At 37.4% G+C, this 25,023-nt stretch overlaps 2 protein-coding genes and 1 long non-coding RNA gene across 4 annotated transcripts in view; 2 read left to right on the top strand and 1 right to left on the bottom strand.

Annotated features, from left to right (window-relative positions):
- The window catches only part of LOC134542573 (hemolymph lipopolysaccharide-binding protein-like), a 54,028-nt gene extending 51,953 nt beyond the window's left edge, over nt 1-2,075 (top strand). Inside the window, exon 6 of the transcript XR_010076821.1 lies at nt 1,387-2,075. The gene's annotated coding sequence lies outside the window, so the exon portion shown is untranslated. The remainder of the gene's footprint in view (nt 1-1,386) is intronic.
- The window catches only part of LOC134542587 (leucine-rich repeat protein SHOC-2), a 46,253-nt gene that overhangs the window by 11,619 nt on the left and 9,611 nt on the right, over nt 1-25,023 (bottom strand). Inside the window, exon 1 of one of the 2 annotated variants that reach the window (XM_063386967.1) lies at nt 14,265-14,413. The exons of the other annotated variant lie outside the window; for it this stretch is intronic. Coding sequence (XP_063243037.1) covers nt 14,265-14,328 — 64 coding nt within the window. The 5' untranslated portion in view covers nt 14,329-14,413. Of the gene's footprint in view, nt 1-14,264; nt 14,414-25,023 lie in introns of those variants that run through there. 2 annotated transcript variants of the gene reach the window in all.
- Nucleotides 21,547-24,943, top strand: LOC134542600 (uncharacterized). Its single transcript, XR_010076826.1, has 2 exons — nt 21,547-21,677; nt 24,685-24,943. It is a non-coding gene; the product is annotated as an uncharacterized LOC134542600 (long non-coding RNA).

Genomic DNA, 25,023 nt, shown 5'->3' with positions numbered 1-25,023 from the left:
AATGCATAAATTAATATGAACTCATTTCGCCCTTTACAAAAACTTGTTTATCTTTTATAATTGCTATTTTAAAATTACAACCAGTCATATCTTCGTAATTAAAGCTACCAGAACTAGATAAATTTCGTAACTCATGAACAGAATATCAAAATAAGAAAAAGGAGGGGGTGAGAAACACACCAATAATTCTGAAACACTAATACACTATTAAAAATTACAGTAAATGTACGGACTTTACAATGAAGAATTAACCTCAAATAAACGAAGAGTGCTTCGTAATTTCAGTTAACTCTATCTTCGTAGAAACGACACCGTATTTCAACTTGTGAATTCTGTTTTACGGTAGTAAAAAAAAGGGGGGCAAACGCTCACGTGGAATAAATAAGTGAGTTTTAGTGGAGTCCTAACCAGTTTTTGAAAGTTTTTCTTCTATACAAACATTAATCTTGTAGAATAACAATCACAGTCAGTGAACTTTGTACCCGTAAAAATTTACGAATATCCCTGGATAATTTTATAACCAGCGTTCTCCGTAAATTAATGTTGAAAATTTTTAACGTTGTATAGACGGCAATGTGTTTGCAGTCCACAAACAACGCAATTGAACATTTAACTTTTTTAAAGAATTCTAACAAGATGGGCAGCATCTTAATAAAATTCCTTGTTGAAAATCAGTTCCAAAGCCGGGGTTTATTATTTTTTTCAAGGGTTCCTTTTTTTTATTCTTTTATTGGAGTCATTTCATTATATAGTTAAAATTTCGCTCTGTAAATCGAATGATTCGATAGTCGACGTAGTTGCTTCGGCAGCGAATTCTAGCGGCGGGTAAGGAAACTCGGTGTGATTCACGTCAATAAATGTAGTTGAAAACACAATTTGTGTATGTTGATCACATTCGGAATTATTTTTAAGAATTCTACTTTAAATTTTGTGTCAGAGTTTCGTATAATCTAAATATGTATTTGCAACATGATAAAAAATAATTTGCTCGTTGTCGAGGTTTAGATGTTACACACATTTCTGGCAAGTACTGAAAGACTCGCTTTAATTTTTTTTTCTGGTTGACTTAGCACCAGTTTCTTCTCATCTGTAGAGCTCGACTCGGTGCTGCTCTGATGTAGATCTCGGATTACTTCCCACATTGTTAAGTGAAACCCATCAAACTATTTTTCAAGTCTAAATATTGTTTTTTTCCTTCTGCCCCCGTTTTTGTTCTTTGCCTAGTTCACTTTCTATCACTGCGTTACTTTACTCTGTCGCAGTGGGGTCCGACTACAACACGGCCAGCCTGATTTCGATTTTCCTTGTTTTCCTGAAATGACTCCAGGTAAAATTCTAGTATGGGTTCTTACTGTATATTCACATTCTTGCCACTGTGTGTTTCAGCCTCCAACCTCGTACGGCGTCTGGCATGTGATCGAGCTGTGTGTGGAGTTCACAAATCTGCAAGCTCCGCTCCTAGGCAACGTTACAAATAACAGTAAAATGTACAGGCTTTTCGACGAAGAATGCGTCTCAATTGAACTAAATGTTCTTCGTAGCTCCAGTTAAATGGATCTCCTTCATATCCCGTCTTCCCAGTTCTGTGTTCTTTTGTTAACAGGATAAACATGCACGTGGAAGGAAGAAAAGTGAGAAATTAAAAACTTAACAGCCTTAACAAATTTTATTTGGGATTTTATTAAAACTAATGAATATTCTCGTTACTTCATGTTAGAAATAAGTTCACTTAGTTTCCATAAACGTACGAAGGTATCTGAAAATTTTGTAAATTGTGTTCGTAAATTTAGGGTGAAAACTTGCAACACTGAAGTGGCATCTTTATTTTATTTTTATTTTTTTTTACATTTCAGCTTTGAAACCCTAGTTCTTCAATCAAAAAGCAATCAAAAATCTTTGATTGACCCAGAAGCTGCCCTTCGAGTCATCGCAGTAACTTCGATGAATCAGATCTTGCCGAGATCTTCCTTATCTGAAGAGGCCCTGTCACTTTGTCAAATATTCTCTCCAAATATATTTGACAATAGAGTTGGACGGAAAATGGTTTTCAATTTTCTCCATCAAATAAAGTTGGTCAGACAACCTCAAATACGTTTTCAATCATGTCACACCATCAAAGTTTATTTTTGGTCTGAGCTATCTCAAACTTTTCAATTTTAATCTAATGTTGAAATTAAATTATGCATCACAGTGCTGGATGAAAATTTTGAATTTTTTATATGGTTTTTGTGCATTTATTAACTTTGAAAATCTCAGGAAGTTTAACATGCATCAATACTTGTTACACAATTAAATACATTTTCAATGATTTTTAATAATTATATGTAAACAGTAACTTAATGTGTAGGTATATAACATTATTTCGCACTCGAAATTCACACTAAATTTATTTTAGTTATTTCACCTTTAGGCCGTTTAAGGCTTCTTTGTTCTTTGTGACGGAATCGGACACAATTTCCGTTTTCGCTACGTACGATTATGATTGACTGGTCTTACCCAACTTCCAACATATTTTAGGGCCCGTCCTATATGTAACAGATCACTCGCTTCACACAAACTCGTCTCTCTCTCCCTCCCCCCCCCCCCCCCCCCCAAAAAAAAAAAACCTTTAATTTTCATTTTCGTCAATCCTTTCTCATATCAACACGTTACGCCCTAATTCAGTCATTCATCCACATCTGACTGAGCAAGCAGGCCGCAAAGTGCAATTTAAGGGGGTAGTTTCCTAAATTATTTAGCATCGATAATTAATTTTGTATTTTGCCTGCGACTTAAATTGAATCTATATCGTATCGTATTTTATAATGTTTTGCATTAACCTTTTGTTAATAACTATTGATGGGCCAAATCCCAATTTTCTTGAGTCCGAATCTCGAATTCAAATCCCAAAGAATGCCTCGAATATACCCCTCGAATCCAAATCTAGGTCTCAAGGATCATGGACAAGAAATAAAATTGTTAACTATAGTGTTGAAACATTTAAACCTTTAAATGATTAGATTGTTTCACAAAGTTTTCAGAATCTATACTATATATTGTAATTTAATTTTTTCTAATTACGTGATAAGTTAGAATGCCTTGAGTAATGGCCACAGGAAAGATATGAAGAAAAAAATTAACCAGGTAACCTTCAGGCGTTATCAGTGTTCAATTTTTTCCCCTCGAATATAGAATTCTTCGAATACTAAAGTCACGAAACACTTTCATTTTCAATATATCCTTCGTAAATAGAATAAACAAACATGATATGAAGTTTTTCAAGTCATTAAATAAAGACTTAATTTTATAAAAACATTAAAAATATATTTTGGTTATTATTAATTTGTAAATATTACAAAGTTGTAAAGTAAATCCCCTTAAAGTAAAAGTAGTGAAATAGCAGCTTCGACGGTTAATGGAATGGGTCACGCGCAGTCCCCGCACTCCGCAGCAGAACGGCGATCTAGTTTTGGGAGGGACGCGCGCAGGTGCAAGAGGTGACTTTCGGTCAACGTCTGCCCCCTTGGCAACGGCCCGCGCCGAGTTGCTATAAGTACACTTCTGGACGCGGACGTGAGCCAGGTGTCGCCCTGGCCTGGTTCACCGCTATTCCTGGGAGACGCGTCGCCACGCCACGGCGACTTGTGGAAGATCAGCTCCCAGCACGAAGCCACGCACTCGACACATGCACTCAATCAATGAAAGCATCGGGGCTTAAGGTGGACAGATCACCTCAATATTATGTATTCTTTTTATTGCAAGTTCTCCTGCCTTTTAATACTCTCGCCTCAGACAGGAGTGTTTCCCGATTGGCTGCAGCTGACACTTAATTTAACGTAGAAATCTTTAAAATAATGCCAACCGTCAAAAATATTCACTTTTCATGTTACATCATATACTTTCACACATACTTTCGCTGCCTGAATTGTAAACGTTGCTTGAAACTATCACGCGCAGATATCAGCACTTAAAAATCGGAAATTTTAAACTATTAGAAACGACTCAGATAACGTGAAGAAGACTTGAAAAAATCCTACACTCCAACTTTGGGCCTGATTTTCGAAAATATATTTACCAAAATACTGTCCATCTTGTTAAAATTCACTAGACCGTTAATACTATAAAGTTATTCAGCACACTTTAGAAATCATACTTCTATGACATTACCAAAATATTTACCTGAAACATTTAAAAACACGCATTGTAACACTAAGTATATGTTTGTACATTTGTTTTCACTTAAAGGACTTAAATCAGGTTGTAAATGCTTCGTACAAACAAACCTTAACCTTATTGAGCTGATTAAACATTATATTATGTTATTAAATTTTTTTTTTTTAAGGTTTTCTAGTGACGAGGTCAACAAGCGTGCTCTTTACCTCAGGGCTGTTAAGCCTACTGGAAATTTAGAAGGAGAATATGTATTATCATCATTGTAAAGCCAGTTTTCTTAAATATTTAAAAACTATAATTACTTTTTACTATGACTAGTTTGTATTACCAAATATATTCCAGGGTAGTTTTAAATATAATAAAGTTACATTTGGCACACCAATACGTTTTGTATGTCCCCTAATATTTACGAAAGTGAATATGTTGCTTCAGGTGGGTCCGCCATCTTGATTGCACATTTCCTTTCATAGATTTCCGTTCCATATTCACGAAATTACTCCTACTAAACGCCGTTTATCGAGAGCTATGTTGCTATGTTATGATGTTTACACATCAAAAAAGGGATAAAATAATTATTTTTTACTGTCGTTACTGATGTGAAAACCTAACTGCAGCTAAATACTTGGCTTAGCGTGCCGCGAGTCAGCACAAGCAGTCACAACTGAGCTGGTTGGGAAGAAGATAAATGGTTCGCAAGCGAGCAGCTGATACAATTTGGCTACGGTAATCGTCCTCGGACAAAGCAGGGAACGCAAGGAAACTAAGATTCATAAACCCCGAGTCAGTCGCCCAAATATTTCACGTTCGTGCTTCTTTTTTGTTTTAAAATTAAAATGTAGGTTTTGTTAGGTCAGTTACATAAATGACATTCTCGCAAAAATCCGTTCTTTATTACTTTTCCTGGAGGGAATGTTTTCACTTGTCTAGGCTATCGTACTTCAAATTTAAGTTTGGTTAGATTAGATATGATAGTTAAACAAATAATACATAAAATCGTTATTTAAGTAATTGAAATCTTCGCGAATTCTTTTTTTTTTCTTTCGGGAGGGTAGTGATTGTGAGTAGTCAAAGTAATTGTGATGGGAAAGAAGAGTTGAGTGGGTTATGTCCATAACATTAAATATATATATATATATATATATATATATATATATATATATATATATAATCGCAAAAATGTGTGAATTTCGTAATTAATGAATTTATTTATTTATTTTCTTGACCAAACTAAAAACTAAGTGTTTTTGTAGGAGGGAACCGGGTTAGGGAGGGACCCAGGTAGGTCTCAGGTCGCAGTCTACGCTAGTCATGCTGGGGTTAGCCATGCAGGGAAGGGTCGCATGCATCGTGTGCTTTGTGCGGGGATTGGCCAGTCACGGCAGCAACTGGCGCCAAGACTAACTCCCCTACCTTAAAAGTTGCTTGAAACTATGTGTGTTCCCAGTAAAAACCCCTCAGACAGACATGTTATTGCGCGGGCGAGCGGAGAGCTTCGGACATGTCCGGCAGCGGTCGGAGGCCCCGGGGAGCGCGGACTGCGGCGACGCGGCGGTCCGGCGGGTGAAAGTGGAGGAGGCAGGCGGGCAGAACTGTTAGAAAGTGGCGGCTGAGATCTAGCCAGCTAGCCAGCCAGCCAGCCAGTTGTTGTAATGATGTTTTCTTTCCCTCGCAACCGGCTTCACGCAACAGTTGGAGCGCGTGTCAGGCGCCAGGCTGGCTGAACGTCCAGCGCCAGTTACACGCCGCGACTGCGCATCCACTACGTAAGACTCCCACGTGGCTCACTCGGCAACAATCATCGCTTTCTTTGACGTGAAACACAAAATTACGTTCTTTAAACGGTTATTGCAACGGGGTAGATTGATTCAATATGCTATTTTGGACATACAGTATTATACCAGAAAATGGCGTATGTCATAAGAAACCCCAATAACGGCCTGAGGACGGGAACAAACATCTCAGTTCATTAAACGTCGAAAATGTAGTCTTAGAAAGCCTACACTGTTCGCCTTTGCTGTCGTTGTGCTATCCAGAATATTTATTCAGTATCATCGTTGGATTCGTTTGTTTGTCGCTGTGTTTTTGTCTTTATTTACTGTCCTTGTTGCTACTTCTCGTAGTTTTAGCCCACTCTGTCCGTCTGTGCTGTAAAATTTTTGACTGCTTTTTTTTTATACATTGGCTGGTTTAAGCTGTTTTCTTTGTGTTTGCATGTTCACTTTTTTTGTTGTAATTTTCATCCTTTTTTATCCGTTATTGAGAAACACTTTTCTTCAAACATGGTCGCCGAAACGCAATAAATTTGGTAGTTTAACCGCATTTGAGTTGTATTATAGTGCTTTGCATAATTTACAAACCGATACTCCAAACCTAACGTGGTTGCTGAACATTTTGAATCTTGCGTTTTTACGTAGTTTATAAATCACGCCTTCATACTCGGTCGCACACGCAATGTTGATAATTTTTTTATGGTACTAGAGCATTTCTTTTATTTAACAGTTATTTCTATAAATATTAACACTATACCTCTATTTATTTATACGTCACGAATGTTTTCAACAGCTTCGTAGTTATCACTCGCGCGAATTTTTACACTCGCTATATTACACTAAGTAAGTAGACGTTAAAATATTTGCAACGAACAACAAACGCAAAGAGGTATCCTGTTAAATTTACAATAAAGAGACAATTGAAAAAAAAAAAACAATCAGCATGGCGTGCGAGACGAACTGTAAAAACCTGATCAGGAAATAATACCTAACCACAGCCCATTCCGCCAATTCGCTTCTCGCTGCGATGCACGGAAATGGGATGACAATTTTCTAGTGTATGATACGGGAACGTTCCTCGGAAGAAAAAAAAAAATGTGGGTCTTGTGACATTTTATTTATAAATACGTTTTTTTTTTTTTTTTTTCGTGGTATAACAAGGAGAGGTGTCTAACTTCGTCTAAAAGTTTTTTTTCGGAAGTTGTATTATTACTTTTGATTCCAGCATTTGGCCTTTTCTCTGTGTAACTTCAAAAGCCATTATGTTCTTAACAAGGAAATACATATTTACCCACCATGTTTCTTTTTTTGTTTTGTTGTTTGCTAATTCCAGACTTTTATTATTAAAATAATTCGAAAATGGGACTACACAAGTAAATTTTTTGGTGTTTCCCAGCTGCGGAATAAAAAAAAAAAAAGACATTAACTGACTACTATACATTTAGTCAGGCAAAAATTTTATTTATGAATATTTTCCCTACTTAGCAGATAACAATATTCAAAATTTAACTTTAATGCTTATAAGGTGGAACATCCGTGGAAATTGTCCTTTATTGAAATTATGGCATAAAAATACAATAACCCAAACCAGGTAGGTGACATAGCATTAAAAATTACGCAAGGAAATAAAAACTTCATAAACCTTTTAAATAATTATGAAAACCACTTTTTTTTTCTACTATGTGATCACAGAGTATGTGTGTTAAACGAAAAATCTAAAAAAAAATAATAATGCACTGATTTCTTAATGTCCGTGCTATGCAAGATGAAACGTATAGCATTGTTATTAATGCTAAATAATTTTTACTAAATATATAAATTAATATCAATATTAAGTTACGTAAGTGTTTATAATTACGATCATTTGCGTAAACTTATACAGCTCGACAATAAAGTTTAGTAAATAGAAATATTCCGAGAGAAAATCTGTGGCCCAACAACGTATGCAAGACAGCTATAGGAATAAATCGGTAAGAAAATCTCTGTAAAAGTAATCACAATATAATAATATGAAGTCAGCGTGCGAGATCGAGCGTAAGTGCCTACGCTGTAAGAAAGTACAGTAAATTTCAACGAAGAATTCGCCTAAAATAAACGAAGGGTTTCTCGGAATTTCAGATAGCCAGATGTTTGCGGTGGCCTGCGTACTAACAGCGCTAGTAGTAGTTGAACCCATCATTAACATTGTGTTAAATGGACATTTGGTTTGTAATATGATATTATTCCGTCCGAATGTTTGAAATTTTTTCCCAGATTACTAATTTTTCATTTGTTTTGGTTCTTGGTAAATGCCCAATCTGTACCAAAGGCGTAAATTATTTCTGAATGTCAATTAAGTTTAAGTGGTGGGAGAGAATGCCTCGCTCTTGTTTTGCGCCTGGTTGTAATGAAGGTTACTGCTTAAAACCATCAAGTTTTTCCGTTTTTCTATGTGCCTAAGGACCCGGTTAACAGAAGAAAAAAATGGCAAGCTGCAATACCAAAAAAATAAGAGTTGATATCTCACATTAAAAATAATTACTGAACCTCGAAAATTACATTTGAAAGAATGACGCATGTGGATTAAAATGTACAGCAAACAAATATTCTTGATTTAAGTACGCAATTAACATTTAAAACATTTAAAACATAAACATCTCTCTTACGAGAGATCCCAGTTTGTTTGTGATCCGCATTATCAACACTACAATTTTTAACTGACAATTGCGGAACATTTATAAGTTATTGCTATACTTTTAACCCCTACAAAGCTCCCAAATAAATTAGAAATCCTTAACTGAAACCAACTTTTAAAACTAAACAGAGTTTTAAAAAATATGCTCACGTTTACACGAACCTCCCATTTAGCACACTGTTATGATGGGTTCAACTACTACTAGCGCCGTTAGGTCGCAGGCCGCCGCGAGCTTCACTAAGAGGACCTATATATATGACTGTGATCAGGATTATGCGAAATCAATATAATCAAAGCGATTAACCAAAATGATAAAACTTTTCGGTATGGCCGCTTACTAAATCTTTCAAAGCCAACAAAATCGTTAATCACCAGCAAAAACAAACTAAACAGCAAGTTTTCCTGCTGCTGTTGATAACAAGGTTCGTCACACGAATACGCCGTATCGAGAGCCAAAAGTCAATTACTGTAATAATATGGCAACGTAATAGGCGAGTCACCACCTACTGCCTTTTTCCTGCTGACGTAGTCCACGACCTGAGTCACGGTAATTATCTGTGTAGAGTAGTGATGGGCAGAACGGTTCTTTTGACCGAACCGGTACTTTCGGATCAGTTCCGTGAAAGATTCGTTCAGAACGATTCGTTCATCTCGGTCATTTCGTTATTTTCTGTGTAAGTATAGGATCTGGCTCTTTTATCAGGTGTCGTAACCAGGGGCGTAGCCAGGGGGGGGTTTTAGGGGTTCAACCCCCCCCCCCCCCCCTTAGCACCAAATATTTAATTAATTTCTTATTCATCACTCAAACAAATTTCATATTAAAATTAATAAAAATTTTGCCATTACAATATTTAAATTTAAGTACAGAAAACTGCTAAAATAGCACTATTTTACACCTTAAAATCCAAATTTTCCCGGGGGAGGACCCCCGGACCCCCCGCTCTAATACAGAGGGGGGTGCCATGCTTCTTAACCCCCATACACAAATCCTGACTACGCCACTGGTCGTAACTCGTTCATCCTTTAGGGCCGGTTTTATGACCTCCGGCTAAAGTTCCGGCTAAAATTTAACCGCAGGCTAGCTCTTATTTCGGTTTTATGACTCCCTGTTAACGTCTACCTTCCAGTTAAAGTCCCGGCTAACCTAGCGGGTGGATGAACCGGCCGCTAGCTGCTTAACCGGAGGCTAAGCAACAGAAAATAAAATGGCGATGTATCAGGCGAGGTTAGTTGTTGTTAGTGATGATGACTATTTGAGGAATTCTATTGAATATTTGCAGGATGCGATGGAATAATTTATTACTAAATGTAAAATGCTTCGCTTTCGTCAAAGTTTTATTAAAAATTACATGGCATGAAAGTGTAGTCACGCTTTTCTATTCTCGTCGAGTCGTGTATTATTATTTGACTTTAATTGATCACGAAGTACATAAACGTATGCTATGTATATAAACTTAAATGTTCCTGCTTAAGAATATGTGTAAATAAGTGAATTTTAAAATTGCAAAACGAGGGTTATTATTACCGGTAGGTACCTATAAAATGCGTGTTTTCGTGGAAGTTGTATCTGTGAATTTTTATTCGTAATACAGTGGACATATGCCGGGAATGAAATGCACTTCATACGACTTCAGACGTGGTTATAATTCAATGAATGCAATTGAATGTGAAAATAAATGTTACCCAATTATCCCTTCCCTATTTTACAAACCATTAGGTACTTATTATCTACCTGCCACGCAAGTGAAAAACGAAAACAGCACTGGAATTATTCTGTTTACCGTATCCAAGTTTATCCCTTGATCCTATCGGCATGACCCTTTATATGTTGGTCTTGTTTTACATTATACTTGCTGTTTTAATTTAGAATGTTGAAAAATCCTGTACACAACACAAAATACCTAACATATCACGATGCAAACAAATTATGTCAGGTCTTGTAAAAATATATTTCTTTCGTATACATTTTACAATCATAATTATTTCCCCAGTGAATATATCTAGGATCTCTCGACCTACTAAATTAAAACAGCAAACATCCTATACCACAAACTAATTCCATCAGGATCGGATTCATTTGGATACGTGATACGAAACTATTAGTACAAAAATGAAACCTACACCAGTGAAATGAAAATTGACAAGTATTTTCCCGAAACGGGGTCTATATTATTTGATTATGAAATAAATTTATGAAAGAAATAAGTGTTCTCTAGCAAAAATGTCATCCCTATTTATTTGTTGGTATAGAATTACTTCGTTAGTTTTGGCTTAATATATAACCTAACAAAATCATGAGTTCCAATACAAGAGTAAAGTTGAAAACACACGGTTTTGAATCGTAAATTGTAATTTTATGGTTTAATACAAAGCAGGTTTGACGTCAAAGTAGTTTTTGGTTAATTTAATTATATCTGTTGCAAGATAAAGTTCGCGGCATATTTCTTTACTGCAGCTGTAAATATTCCGAATCACAATACAAACAAACAGCTGACTAACATTCTACCAGAAAAAATAACTGTCTTGCAACAAAAGTTACCAAATTCTGTTTTATTTCATTACCAACACACCCATATTACACCACACGCTTCGTCAGGTTACGGTTAGCCAACCGCAGGCTAAGTATGGGTCATAATACACCCCTCGTTCGTTAACCGGAGGCTAGCCTTACCTGGAGGCTAGCTAACCTGTGGATTTAGCCGGAGGTCATAATATCGGCCCTTAGAGTATTAGCTACGTGTTTGCTTCCAGCCTCCCCTCGTTATCGCGTGACCCGATAACGAGAGGAGGCTGGATCGCGTGGGTGGTTATCTTTATCTACTCTGCATGGGTAGATGAAATTTCAAACGTCTAGTTGTATACTGACTGTTATAAAATTATTGACTGTTGATCGCTGCAAATGCTTCATGCAGTGATTCTCTATAATACGGGAGCATTAAATCGAAGAATGTTACGAAAGTGATCTTTCTTAACTTTAATTTGTAATCGCACTATTATAGCTAGTACTTGAACATTGCTTTTCGTAGCCAGTGAATCACAGTTGCGTATATGAAACAAGATTATTTATATTGTATTACTTTTTAAGTTACAAATATTAATATATAGGCTATTTACACTCTAGAGACAGTAAAGTGTTTACATGTAGACCAACACATTTAGAGAAAAAAAAGACAAAAATTGAATACTACTACTGCGATTCAGTATGAAGAGAGACAAATGAAGTACATTAATTAACCCCAAAATGGTAAGTGTGAACATTTGTAGTTACCTACTTTCCCTGTTATTTTTAATTCATATGTTTTTTTTTTTTTTTTTTAGTTTTTTATTTCCAAATTTGTGTATGTGAATGTGAAAAAGCAATTTTAAACCACTACTTAACAGTTGACATTTTCAGGTATAGATACTTTTCATGTTACCCTATTTTATTATTTGATCAGTTATCGTTTGCTCTTATGAACATGCGCATGATTACTAATTCTTCAGACTCCTGACGTCATGAATCATTTCACGAACGAATCAGACCGGGCGCGTGGCCGGTTCTCTCATCTCGTTCTCTCGTTCTCTCCGCGTTTTCGTTCTTCCGAATCTTTCAAGGTACCGGCTCTCAAAGAGCCGGTTCTTTACATCGCGAACGAATCGCAAGATTTCGTTCTCTCAAAGATTCGTTCTTTTTGAACGAATCGTTCACGAACGACCCATCACTAGTGTAGAGTCGCAGCACTGTCGCAGAGAGAAAAGCGTCCTGGAAATTTTTAGAAGTCTTGTAAGGATTTCAATAAATGCCCACCGGATCAAAGCTTCAAAACTGTCAAGATTTGTAAATGGCGTCTGTTCACGAATAACATTTAGTTGAAGGACTCCAGAACGTAGCTTTGATTTCACTTTTAAAATCTTCAAATTATTGTTTGGCATGACAAACACATCTCTGCAAGATTCTTAACCACCACTGTGTTCTGGAGCCCTTCAATGTGATGTATAATGACTTTTTTTTTCTTTCAAGGTTTTCTTAGTGAAATCGTTCAAACGAGTGTTTTGAAGTAATATGTAGTGCCACAAGCGCATTTTTTCTGTATCATAAAGTTTATGGTGCCACTCTAAGTCCGGTGTTACCCAACACCAGTTGGCTGGGGCTGACTGAGCATCGGACTATATATACCTTTTCACTCAATGATAACGCCACATCGTTCTCAAAAGAGGAAAATCTGCATCGGCTATTTTAAAGCAGGACTATCAAAGATCCGTCGTGTCCATCCGTCACCCACCCGTCTGTCATTTGTCCGTCAATCAGCCGAGCGATTCATCCGAGCGATTCATTTTATTTTTTATTTACTTTAATACTTCCAACTAACAATTAAAGCTAACTTTTTTTTTTTTTTTTAGAAAATGTATCTTGTTTAGTTTTACCCGTCGGACGATTACATTAAGCACTTATAAATGATTAAACAAACTAAAATATTTATTTGAATTTATTTTCAAGTTACCATGCAATAGATATTAATAACTTTTGAGTCTCAGGCAATTTTTGTTTCAAATATTACATTTTAAATGTGTTCATGGATTAGTTAAAATAAAATATGGAGGAAGCATCTAAACAAACATTAAAAAAACTTTTCAAATAAAAACAATGACTTATAGACATTTCTGAAGTTAACATTTCATCTGTCCGTCGAAGGTTAAAGCTTGGCAAGGTTTGGACTAACGGACGTGTGACGGACGGATGAGAAGGATGATTTTAGTTCCACATTTGAGGATAAATTATTTAAGATAGAACAAAAAGCTTCGGGATTATATTTAATTCAATGAAGTTCTACTGGGATCCTTGAAAATATTTGGAAGGTCAACAAAAATGGCTGTCATCCTTTAAACCAGGGCACAGATGAGGTGTGCAGAGCTTCAGAAAAAAATAACGCGATCTTAAAACTTCAAGACATCAGAGTGGTGTTCGTTTACGAAAAGCATTTAATAATACGCTGAGGGCGGATGAGTAGTTACGTATTTGGTATTTGGTATTTAACTTTATTTTTAGGAGAGAGTAAATAGCTGAAACTCGTGTTATCAGAATAATTTTTTAGGCATAGAACAACCGGTTAAGATTCTAAAAATCACTCAAGGGACTTTCATTATACTTTAATCTTCATTTTCCCGCCATGTGTTATGACTACCGCTCAAATCTCATAGTTTTCCTATGCACGACGAGAAGACTGCGCGCCAGTCCACAGCCTTCCGCGCTAGAAGCTCCTGCGAGCGTCGCACTTATCATTCCGCCTCACTGAAAAATCATTCCTGATAAGCGGGCACTTTTAATATGTACATTTCAAGGATACCTTAGGCTAACAAGTTATTTAATGAGGTATTTCAAACAAGGTATTTAAAAAATAAATAGTGCTACGAGATTTTAAAATCTCAATAATGCGCCAGCTACGTCCGTCGTGGCACGAGTTTTTGACAGCGCTATGGGCAAATTGGGTTTTCAATGTTCAGTTGAAACTGCGTGTTGTCTATGTACGTACTTGTTCTATGGTATAGAGGCGACGCGACGTGGCGCGCTACCGTGCTACTTTATTTACTCTATGGCCTTGTCTGTCTGTGTCGCGCCTAGCGCCTCCACGCAACTGTTGTAGGCAACTCCGCGGAGTCGTGGCACGGAATTGAACAACGACGAAGCTTACCCAGTTCGCCAGTCTCTTGAGCACATTCACAACGAAGCACGACTCGCGTCACGTCGCTGGCCATCTTTCGGCACTGCTGCGTCAACTGTAAAACACGCGGGGAGAAAAGCGCGACGCCGGTGCCCACACTAGCGGCTGTTCCACCACCCATTGAGCAGATAGTGCGCGCTTTATCCGGTAGATAGCTCTGCGCGCTCTCGCAGGCGGAACAGTATGTACAGATGAGAATGAAATCCCTCCACACGCAAATCATGTCGTAGGTATAATGTATAGTAATTTTGTACTGTAAGGGCGCCGCTCTGAAGAAAAAAAATAGAAACACCCGTATACTGTATGTATCTATGCAGTTCCTTATTTTATTTCCAATTATAAATTCAGATATTTTCAAGAACTTAACACATGTAATTAACCAGTTTACGTTCGTCTGTTCGCCATGCTCGAGTTCACGCAGAAGCGGATCCAGAGGGGGGGGGGGGGGGGGGGGGGGAGGGGGGCTAAGGGGCTCAAGCCCCCTCCAAAAGCATCTGGGTCCACTATTGTTTTAGTGTTTGCCTTGATAAAGCCTAGCCTCAGCTGGGTCAAGCCCCTCCCAAACCAAAATCCTGGATCCGCCACTGAGTTCAAGTAAAAGATTTATGGTATTTGCGGGTTAAGGGATTGTGTAAAATTATTGTAAATATCACCTGTAATGTAAATATAGTAACGCAAATCTTTAATAGTGTAGCCGAGACCGTTTTCAATGATATATACCCCTGATGTCGCCGGTTTACTGTTTACTTGAAACTAGCTGCAACATGATCCTGTGGCTTTCTAGAGATCTTAAGGAATACAGCATAGCTAAGGCAATTTGGCTAAGGCTGTCTCTAAAAGACAAGAAGGATGTTCAATGTAAGTACGTTACGGCCGAGGTCAACACTGTGTTCCTTCCAATAAGGCACAATTAACTCAGGGGCGTAGCCAGGGGGGGGGGGGGGTTAGGGGTTCCAACCCCCCCCCCCCTTAGCACCAAATCTTTAATTAATTTCTTATTCATCACTCAAACAAATTTCATATTAAAATTAATAAACTTTTTACCATTACAATATAAATTTAAGAACCGAAAACTGCTAAAATAGCACTATTTTACACCTTAAAATCCAAATTTTCCCGGCGGAGGACCCCCGGATCCCCCCGCTTCAATACGGGGGGGGGGGGGGGCATGCTTCTTAACACTCCCCATACACAAATCCTGGCTACGCCACTGAATTAACTCATTACTTAAGCTCTAATATAGCAAAAATTAAAATGGCTAGTTTGATCTGTTTGATCTCTCGGGTTGCCTGATTGTCGCTAAAGTGTAGTTAAAATAGTACCGTAGTCAGTCGAACCGCATTCACGTTTATGTTGACATGTATTCATGACAATGCGATGTGTCGAGATTATTCCATAACTTGACTCGTAAAATTGAAGGCGTGTCGCATGCCAAAATTGCACGAATATAAAAAAAAACAATTTTATAGATAATATTACATGTAAATAAATTAGCATAGTATTGTCGGTGTCAAAATTTTAAATACCATCGAATGTCAAACTTTTTCGACATGTTTCATGTCGAACGACATCGAACGGAGGTCAGACAACCCTAAAGATAAATTAACCGTCAGAGCAGAGGATGCAAAGTTGTACAAAATACCGTATTTAGCAAACCGATATCGCAACTTTGATTACAAATATAATAAAATAAAAAAAGCTCTCGAGTGCTTACGACTCTATGCAGGATTTTCGTCGCTATACTGCGTACTTTATTTTTCATTTTTATCGTTAAAATTAACTATTGAATATTTTTTGTTCGTCATTCAAGTATATTATTTCGTGGCGGCCACACACACACAATTTTTTAATTATTCTACCAGAAAATCATGCCATTTAACGTTTTTTTTTTTTTTTTTTTTTTCTAGCTTGAGTGAGAATGTGTTGGGTACACGTGAGCAGGTTGGCGAGGTGATTCACGCGGACATAATGAGAGCCGCTTCCATGTACGGCATTCTTCCTTAGAGGGACGAGACCTTCTGTCGACGGCCGTCGCACGGCAGCACTAGTCCCGCTCTGCTTCCGCGTGGCCCCGACTCTGGCGGGGCCGGGTCAAGGAGCACAGCAGCTGCTCTGCGTCCGAGACGCACACGTATCGATCCGGTAGCGCCCGAAGCGCCCGAAGTGCCCGAAGTGCGAAGCCATTTCGTCCGTGCACGCCTGCACGCGTCACAATGCACCAGCCAACTTCACATTGATGAGAGTGAGAAGGGTGGAGGGGGGGATATGGGTGGTATGCAGTGGCGTGCCCAGGATTTTGCTCTGGAGGGGGGGGGGGTTTGGCAGAAGGCTAGGGCCTTTCCGGGGGGTCTGGGGGGTATGGAATACCCCCCAGCTAGGCGGGGGGTCCGGGGGTCCTCCCCCGTGAAAATTTTGAAAAATACGTGTTCAATATTGCTGATTTAGGCTATCTAAAAATACTGTTTAATTAAACATTTATGCTTGGTCATTGAATTTATTTTAAAATCATACTAAATATTTATTTTTTTCATTTTATGAATTTAATATTAAAATATTTTTAGCCCTGGGGGGGGGGGGTCCGGTCCCGCTCGTACCCCCCCCCCCTTCCCCCTAGGCACGCCCCTGGTAGTATGGAACACCTCCCAGTTAAATAGGTAGTAAAGAAAATCGACATGTAGTTTTCCCGCCTGAGACAGGGACTCCATGGATGTTACGTGGGCTGAACTCACAGGAGCCGACTGCCCTGCCCGAAGGACAGACCTGTCGTTCCGGCCAGCCTCAAGAGTGCGTGAGGTGAGGCAATATAGGGCATGGAGCAGCGACGGAATGAATTAGTGGAGGGAAACGGGAGTACCCCGAGAAACGTACGCCTCTCTTCCCAATTGCGAAAAATCCGTGTTCGATCCCGCCGAGAGCTAAACCCCAGTCGCCCTTTTTTTTTGGGGGGGGGGGGGGGGGGGGGGTTGAAGTGTTTAAATAACATCTGTGATAACTTGAACAGTTATTATTAAGACTATTGTCTTATCCCAATTTTTTAGTACTAAAAGTTTAAAAATCAGTACACTCATCACAAACACATGACCAAAATATGTGTACAGGAAAATACTTCAAACTAGGTTCGCCTGTGCGTCTCTGTGTTGTTGAGTTGTCCACATTATCTGTTTAGTATCATCGTTGATGACTGTACTTGCTGCAACTGTCTCGTAGTTGTCAGTCCACTGTGTCTGATTGCTGTAATATATTTTCTGGCAAATTTTCTATGCAGTCTTTTTTTTTTTTTTAATTTTTGACACCGGCTGATTTGGACTTGTTTTCTGTGTGTTTGCATATACGTATTTTTGTACGTTGTTGAGGTTTCTTATGGCATAAAAAGTAACCAGCCTTTGGGTATGTAAAAAAAAAAAATCTCAAATCAATATTACCCAACGCAAGAACCATTAAAAGTAACGTAAGTAAGTAATGTAACACTACCAATAATAATAATTCGATAAATTGAAAATGTTTCAATGATGTATAAACGACTTAGTTATGAATGTGTAAGGGCAGAGAAAGAGGATAATGACCATGGCAGCATAAAATAATTGTTTTGCTGGGACAGTGCCACCAGAAATGAAATGATGATAAAGCACTGGCGGAATGTATGGATGGGAGGTGGGGGGAAAAAACATCAGCTACGACCACCAACTCCCTCCCACTAAGGTAATCCGAGTTCGATTCCCGAAGAGATCGAGTCCTGATTTTTTCGTTAAGTGGGGAAAAGTGGAGGACGTTTACGTGTTTTCTGTGGGTACCCCTTTCCACTCCAAAGCCCAGTTATTGCGGCAATTTTATTAGCATATCCATCGCATCTCATCTGCTCTAATGACTTGTATGTTAACGAGGCGTTAAGCTCAGTCAATTTAAAGACAACTTCCACCATGTTTGTCCATTTGCAAAAAAAAAAAAAAAAATCCTAGTGTGACCCAAGCCGGGATATAATAACTCGACTAGCTTATGGGGGGGGGGGGGGGGTGTTGCAATGTAGGGGTAGCTGTCCCAACTTCCACACAGATTTTCTTGAAGAGACAAAGTATCTCGACACTGTATATGTTACTCACTTTTGAATAGCATGTGTCATGTACGTTATGGTTTTTTTTGCAATAGTGTTAAATAACATATAAAAGACGTGTTATTGTCTGCTATTAACAAGCCTCATAACAGTACAACGTTGGAGGGAAAATTCTAGACATTTTGATCCAAGCACTTTACAAAAAATCCTCAACAATTAATTCATTAATTGTGCTGTCAACCCGCGAGAGTTGTTCAGAGCCTCGGTGCTCGCTGTCATGTAACTGCTTTTAATTTTTTTTTCTTACCACGTAGTGCAGTAGTGCCTATTTCGTAACCGTGACTTGCAAAGCAACTTTTCACAGCCACACGCAGTTGTTCACATACGCATAAGGAGAATAGGAACCGAATGACGCCATCTTGGTTTTAAACTTTTTTTTTTGCAATAACAAGTTTGCACCGTTAGGGTTTCTAAATATAACTACGTTAAAGCATAGTATACAATTTAATGAAATTCCTAAAGCTAATGTAAACTGGCTGCTAAAGGTAATTTCCCATGTGAAAACTTGGCTTCTAGCATTTAAATGATTTCTGTCAGACTAAAACTGTAACAATACTCTCAAAAGAAGCTATGCTATGGTATTTGGAAAAATATCTAAAGTGTGACCCATGCCTTACCGAAGACAAAATTCTCATGTTATGCAATCAAAACTGTTGAAACTAAAATGGCGTCTATCCCTATATCCTCTGTAACGTAAGAAGCGAGGTAGGATAAGCAGACCATTGTTCTAATTGTGAGAGCTGTCACATCTGAAGCGAGTTACACGAAGCGGATGGAAGCCCGCGGCGGGAACGCGGAACTACGACAGGCGCGGGGTCTCACGCAACTTTAAGGAGGCGGATTGAGTCGCCGACGAGATCTCCCCTGTGTTCAGTTCCGCTTTCCGAGCCCTTCCTGCGCGGGCCGTAATTGCCCTCCGTGCGCGCAACGCGCGTCTTTTGTTGCCCGCGCACACGCGCGCCGGTCCGTGGCGGAAGTCCGCTTTCACCCTCTCCCCCGCTCCCTCTGTCGCCCTCCAGCGCCGCGTGACACGGGAAGCGAGCGTCCTGCTGCCTGCTGCTTCTTGCCGCCCGCCCGGCCGCCGCTCGGCTTTCGCAACGCGCTACGCTCGCCCCCCAACACTCGAGAACCAATTACAAAGGGACTGATGGGACGCCATGATCGATCAAGCTGTTTTCATGCCATAATTCCTTTTTCGTGTGTAAACATCTTAGCTCTCGGCGTACGGCATGTTGTAGGAGTAATTTCGTGAATGGAACGGAAATCGATGGGAACTAACAGTTACGGACACGGTTCTGCCATCTGTGGAAGTCCAAAAAAAAAAAAACCATCGAAACAATGGCGGACCTGCGTGAATCATCAGTATATATACATTTCGTGAATATCGCAGAATTTACACCGCGAACAGGTACCTATTAAAAATAAAACTTTATAATACTACAACTATCCTTTATACTTTGTTATACATTATAGCCATAAAAATATATAATAACTTGAAAATACGTTAAATGCTGCCATTACAATTTTGACAACTCTTAGTAAACATTCTGAGGCCGGCGTCGTCGAACCCCTAAGGCCTCCGCGGCATTGTTTACACGGGATGAACGTGGCGGCGGCGGAGAGAGACGGAAGACGGAAACGAGGGACGGAAGACGCGTGCCGAGATTGCGGAAGTGACGCGCTACGCAGGAAGGCCGCGGGCGACGAGAAATGGCGCCTGCCGTTTAGAAAACTCTATCATGGGCTCGCCGAGAACACTTTCACGTCTCGGGTGACGACAGTCGGACAGCTAACAACTCGACGATCAAAACAGTGTAAGCAGGAATTAGCTTATCATGTTAGCAAATGCATTATATAACTGTGAAACTGTGGCAAATACAAAAATTATGTAGATACACATATAAGTCCGGAAATGCTTCTGTTAATCGCTAGGGCCATTACCGCGTGCAACGGGGATATGCTGGATCCCTGTTATGTAGAATGCCACATTGGCACAAAACCAAGTTAGTTGTGTACTTTTGTTGAACATCTTTGCGTACTGTTTGCTTTAAATTATTTCCTTTTTTTTGGTGGGAATGATATATATTTTTAGGTTTTCTTACGATTTCGAAAAGGGCGGGAATATATATCCCCCCTTTCCCCTCCCAGTGTACGACCTTGTCACCAAGGGATGGTGAGATGAGAAAGAAACACTGACGTAAAGAACAGATGGAGGAAACAGGAGCACTTCAAAGAAATATCATCCAGGCAAAGTCCACCACGTTTTCTACTTTCAAAAAATTTCCGGATTCACCTGGCCAATACCGGATCGCTTTGATGTGAAGAGACAGTCCTGACCACTGAGTTCGACAAGCTAATTGTGGTTATCTATGATACTTACTCATGTCACATCACTCAACGTCACGCCGAGAACAGTCAATACCCCAATTAATTGCGGTTCTGAATATAAAAAAAAAGATTCTGTTATTTGAGTTACAGGCATTTTTTTCTTCAAAATTTTTAAAATCCTGATTCTGTACTAAATAATTAGATACTGTGACTTAAAATTTGTGTCACACAATCCTCAATAACCACCCTGTTGTTAACTATTAAAAATAAAATAAAATGTAGGCCTACTATATTTTTTGGGGAAAAAAATATGTTTTGCACGTCTGATACGGCAAACATTTTTAATCAGGTAACTTTGACTGTAAATACATGCTAAGTAAGCTATTTGCTTCGATGAGCCATCTTTTCAAATAACTTGCCAAGTTAGAACAGTAAAATATTTTAGAGAATGAATAGTCAAAGTTACCCGATTAAATTTTTTTCCCCGCATAATTCGTGCAAATAATTTAATTTACCCCTAAAATATTGCATGTTTGATTTTATTTTTAACCGATATCAATAGTAAGGTTATTCAGGATTGCGTGAAAAAATGTGCAGTCTTCGTATCGAGTAATAATTTGGTGCAGGGTGTGGGGATTTTAAAAATTTTGAAAAAAAAAAAATGCATATTGAAAAAAATACACTTTTTTTTTGTTCAGAACCGTAATTAATTGGCGTATCGACTGTTCTCGGCTTGGGACAGCCGAAGATTCACCCCCTTAGATCGACATGCCCTTCGGGCTGGGTCGGTCATGTTCGGTTTTTTTTAAATTTTTTTTTTATCTGTACGTTCAAAACAAACATTGCATTATTGATCAAAGAATTGTAGACTAATGTTATTTTATATTTTTTAAGAGTAAAACGCATGTACACTAATATTGCCCTGTTACTAATTATGAGATTTTCAGGTAAGTTATTGAGCTATTTCTGTTTGATTTGTTAGGAGATTAGTTTTGTCAGTTTACAAGTTAACCTTGCTTGTGTTATTCTTGGCAAGTAATCATTTCTTATACAAATTTTTGTACACTATAGGCTTATTATTTAAATTTTAGGTAGCGTGTGGAGATTTCATCTTATGTTCATGAGCGCACAACGTATAAAATCATAATAAATGTTTTCTGCTGGTGTGTAGCAGTTAACCGCATTTAAGTAAAAATATTTTGAAATAATTGTTAGCAGAGCTGAATTACATTCAGGTGAGTGCACTTAATATAATTTGGGGTATTGCAGGAAAAATTATAAATTCCTAAAGTGTTTTTTACTTCCTGACATGTTAAAAATTATTATTCTCTATGAGGGTTGTTTGATACTGCAAGTAGTTTATCATGTTTAACATGTGGATAGGTTAGGATTATTTATTACATATCTGTAATATTGAGATACTGCCCATGGGTTAGCTGGATTAAAAATACAGTGAAATTTGTTAGGTTAGTAACAATATACGTACAGTGATTCTAAGTACAGTGGAATTTACATTTGGTTAGCTTACGATGGCGCCAATTAAAAATTCTGTAAAATCAATTGAACGGTTGGATGTTACTAACCTAATTTAACCAACCAATATGCATTTACAGTGATTTTTTAGGTTATTATCTCACGTTGCTGCGTTTTGTATGCAAAATAAACTTTGGACTCTTATTAATTTTTTTAAATCTCTAAATATGTACCTGTATTTACTCTAAAAAAAGTTTTTCTAAATTCAGACTTGTTTTTGAGAAATCACTGTTTATAGGTTATATTACATTACCTGTGCAGTAAAGGGCCTGTCACCATGTTATTTAATTGAGTTGCAGATCTTGTTGTTTTTCATACACAAATTGTATATTTTTTATTTGGATATTGCAATGCAGTAACGTAAATTATAACATTAAAAAAGTTATGGTACTCCTTATTGTGCATTACAAACCCAAAGCATCAGTCCTTGAGAGCGATATTTTTAGCAGTTTATAGGTGCAAAATTCTGATTTTTTACGTGAGACAACACATAACCTGACATATAAAATAAATTTTCATTTTGTAACAAATGATTCCTTTTATACGTCAGGTTACGTGGTATTGCAGGTAACTAATCTATGCTTTGCGCCTCCATACTGCTATAAAAAAATCCCTGTCAAGGGTTGGCGTTTGGTTTGGATACACATTAGAGACTCGTAACTTTTTTAAAACATTTATTTACGTTTCATTGGGTTATAATATTCAAATAAAAAATATATACATTCTTATATATATGGAAAACCACAGGATCTGCAATGCAATTAGAGGAAAAAATGGCGACAGCTGCTTTACTGCATAGGCTATCTAGTGTGACCTGCAAAATGTGATTTCTTGAAAACCAGTAGGAATTAAGAAAAGCTGTTTACAGTTTTAATAGAGGAAGATTTTTAGTGTCTGAAAAGGTATTTTCTGAATTGTATAATTTAATTTATGGATAAGCATCAACAAAAGAAAATTACCTTTTTTTAAATTTAGCTAACCAACCATTCACATGATTTTACAAACTTTGTATTGTTTATACTTACCTGCTTGAACATTAAACTACTGTTAAACCATTTATTTAATTTTTTTTAAATATCTTTGGGAATTAGCGCAGTGTAATCGAAGACGTTGACTGTATTGATGATTGATTTACTTTATTGATGAGCAACGAAGTTGTATCATTGTTGGATTGGTTAAGAAAATTCAAGGATCAAGGGTACTGATCAATGGTTTTTAACATTATATTTACTTGAGTCCATTGGTAAAACGTTAAAACACTGGATAGGCTAAATTTCCATCGACTGCTTATGTTATTTCTTCATTCTCACTTGAAAACAATTACAGGGTTATACTGTAGTTCACAGTTGCAATACTTGGTTAGGTTAGTTACATAAGTGCTGTTAAATCACGAAAATGGTTAGGGAAAGGTAACTTCTTCATAACTACTGTAAAATGGTGTAAGCAATTCTTTAGGTAAGTTTACCTAGACTTTAAAAATAATTTATTTGGCGAAGTACGTAGTACTAAGAATTACTATGTATTTATCAAATTTGGTTTGTGTGGAAAAGTTGTTACTCTAGGAAATTTCTGAATCCATCTTTGTAGGAATATAAACTAATATTATTAAGAAACAAAAAATACAATGTGTGGTATATTTTAATTTTCTAACTCCCTCTGAACTCTGCAGTTATGCGATTATCGATAATAATTGTAAATCATTGCAATGTACATCCGACACATTTTGTAGTGATTTCACAACTGTACTATGAAGTAATGCCATCGACTGCTGCAAAATAACATGCTGACATCTATTCTCGTGTAGGCATTTTGTTGATACGACTAAAATATGAGCATATAGGATACATATAGAATCTTACAAATTTTGGTAACCTACCTACTAATACTCTCCCCGAAGACTTTGATTAGATACATGTAACATGCATTACATGAAACAAATTCAACTTCTAAACATTTTGCTTGAATCAAAGCCTAGATTTGCTTAAGCTAATAACAAGCAAATACTTCACTCGAGGCCCTGAGAAACATACTTCTAAAATTGTTTAGTTACTTGGATTGTTAAATACCTAGTTTTTCTGCAATAATGGGCACAAGAGCTTAATTTTACAACTCAAAAGTTGTTGAAGCATCAAATAGAATTATGTTTTGCATATAATTTTTTTTCACATAAATGAGTATTTGTCAAAAAGTATTTGGAAAAAAATATCTGTTTGAAAGGACAAAGAAAAATGTTAATTGTAGTACATAAATGAGAATTTACCAAAAGTATTTGTGAATGTATCAAAATTCTAACTAAAATGGTTTTGAAAGTAATTTATCATTCTGATACGCATAACGTTTTTCTTTGATACATTTATTTATCAGTTTCATTTCTCTTTAGTACAATCTAATCATTTAACTTTGATTTCTTTTTTGTTTCAGGCTTGTGGAGAACAGCTTTTTTTTATCTACTCTTTGGCTGGCCAATGTAAATAAGCAATTATTTCATGAATGCAGCGAGAGAGTTTATTTGATGTATTTTAAAATCACTGATAATATTTATTGGTGTATTTTAAAATCACTGATAATATTTATTGGTGTATTTTAAAATCGCTGATAATATTTGTTTTGTGGCTGGAAGATGGTAACCATGGTGACTTGTGAATTTTTATGAAGGATTAATAAAAAGCAGTAAAAATTATTAATGGTTGTCACAAGGAATTTTTTTTTCAATAATCAATCAATCATCTACACTCTACAGTAACAATTTTCCTTAACTCA

Source organism: Bacillus rossius, chromosome 1 (genome assembly GCF_032445375.1).
Source record: "Bacillus rossius redtenbacheri isolate Brsri chromosome 1, Brsri_v3, whole genome shotgun sequence".
Taxonomy (NCBI): domain Eukaryota; kingdom Metazoa; phylum Arthropoda; class Insecta; order Phasmatodea; family Bacillidae; genus Bacillus; species Bacillus rossius.
The sequence above is the reverse complement of the archived record's forward strand: the minus strand, read 5'-3'. Positions and strand labels throughout refer to the sequence as shown.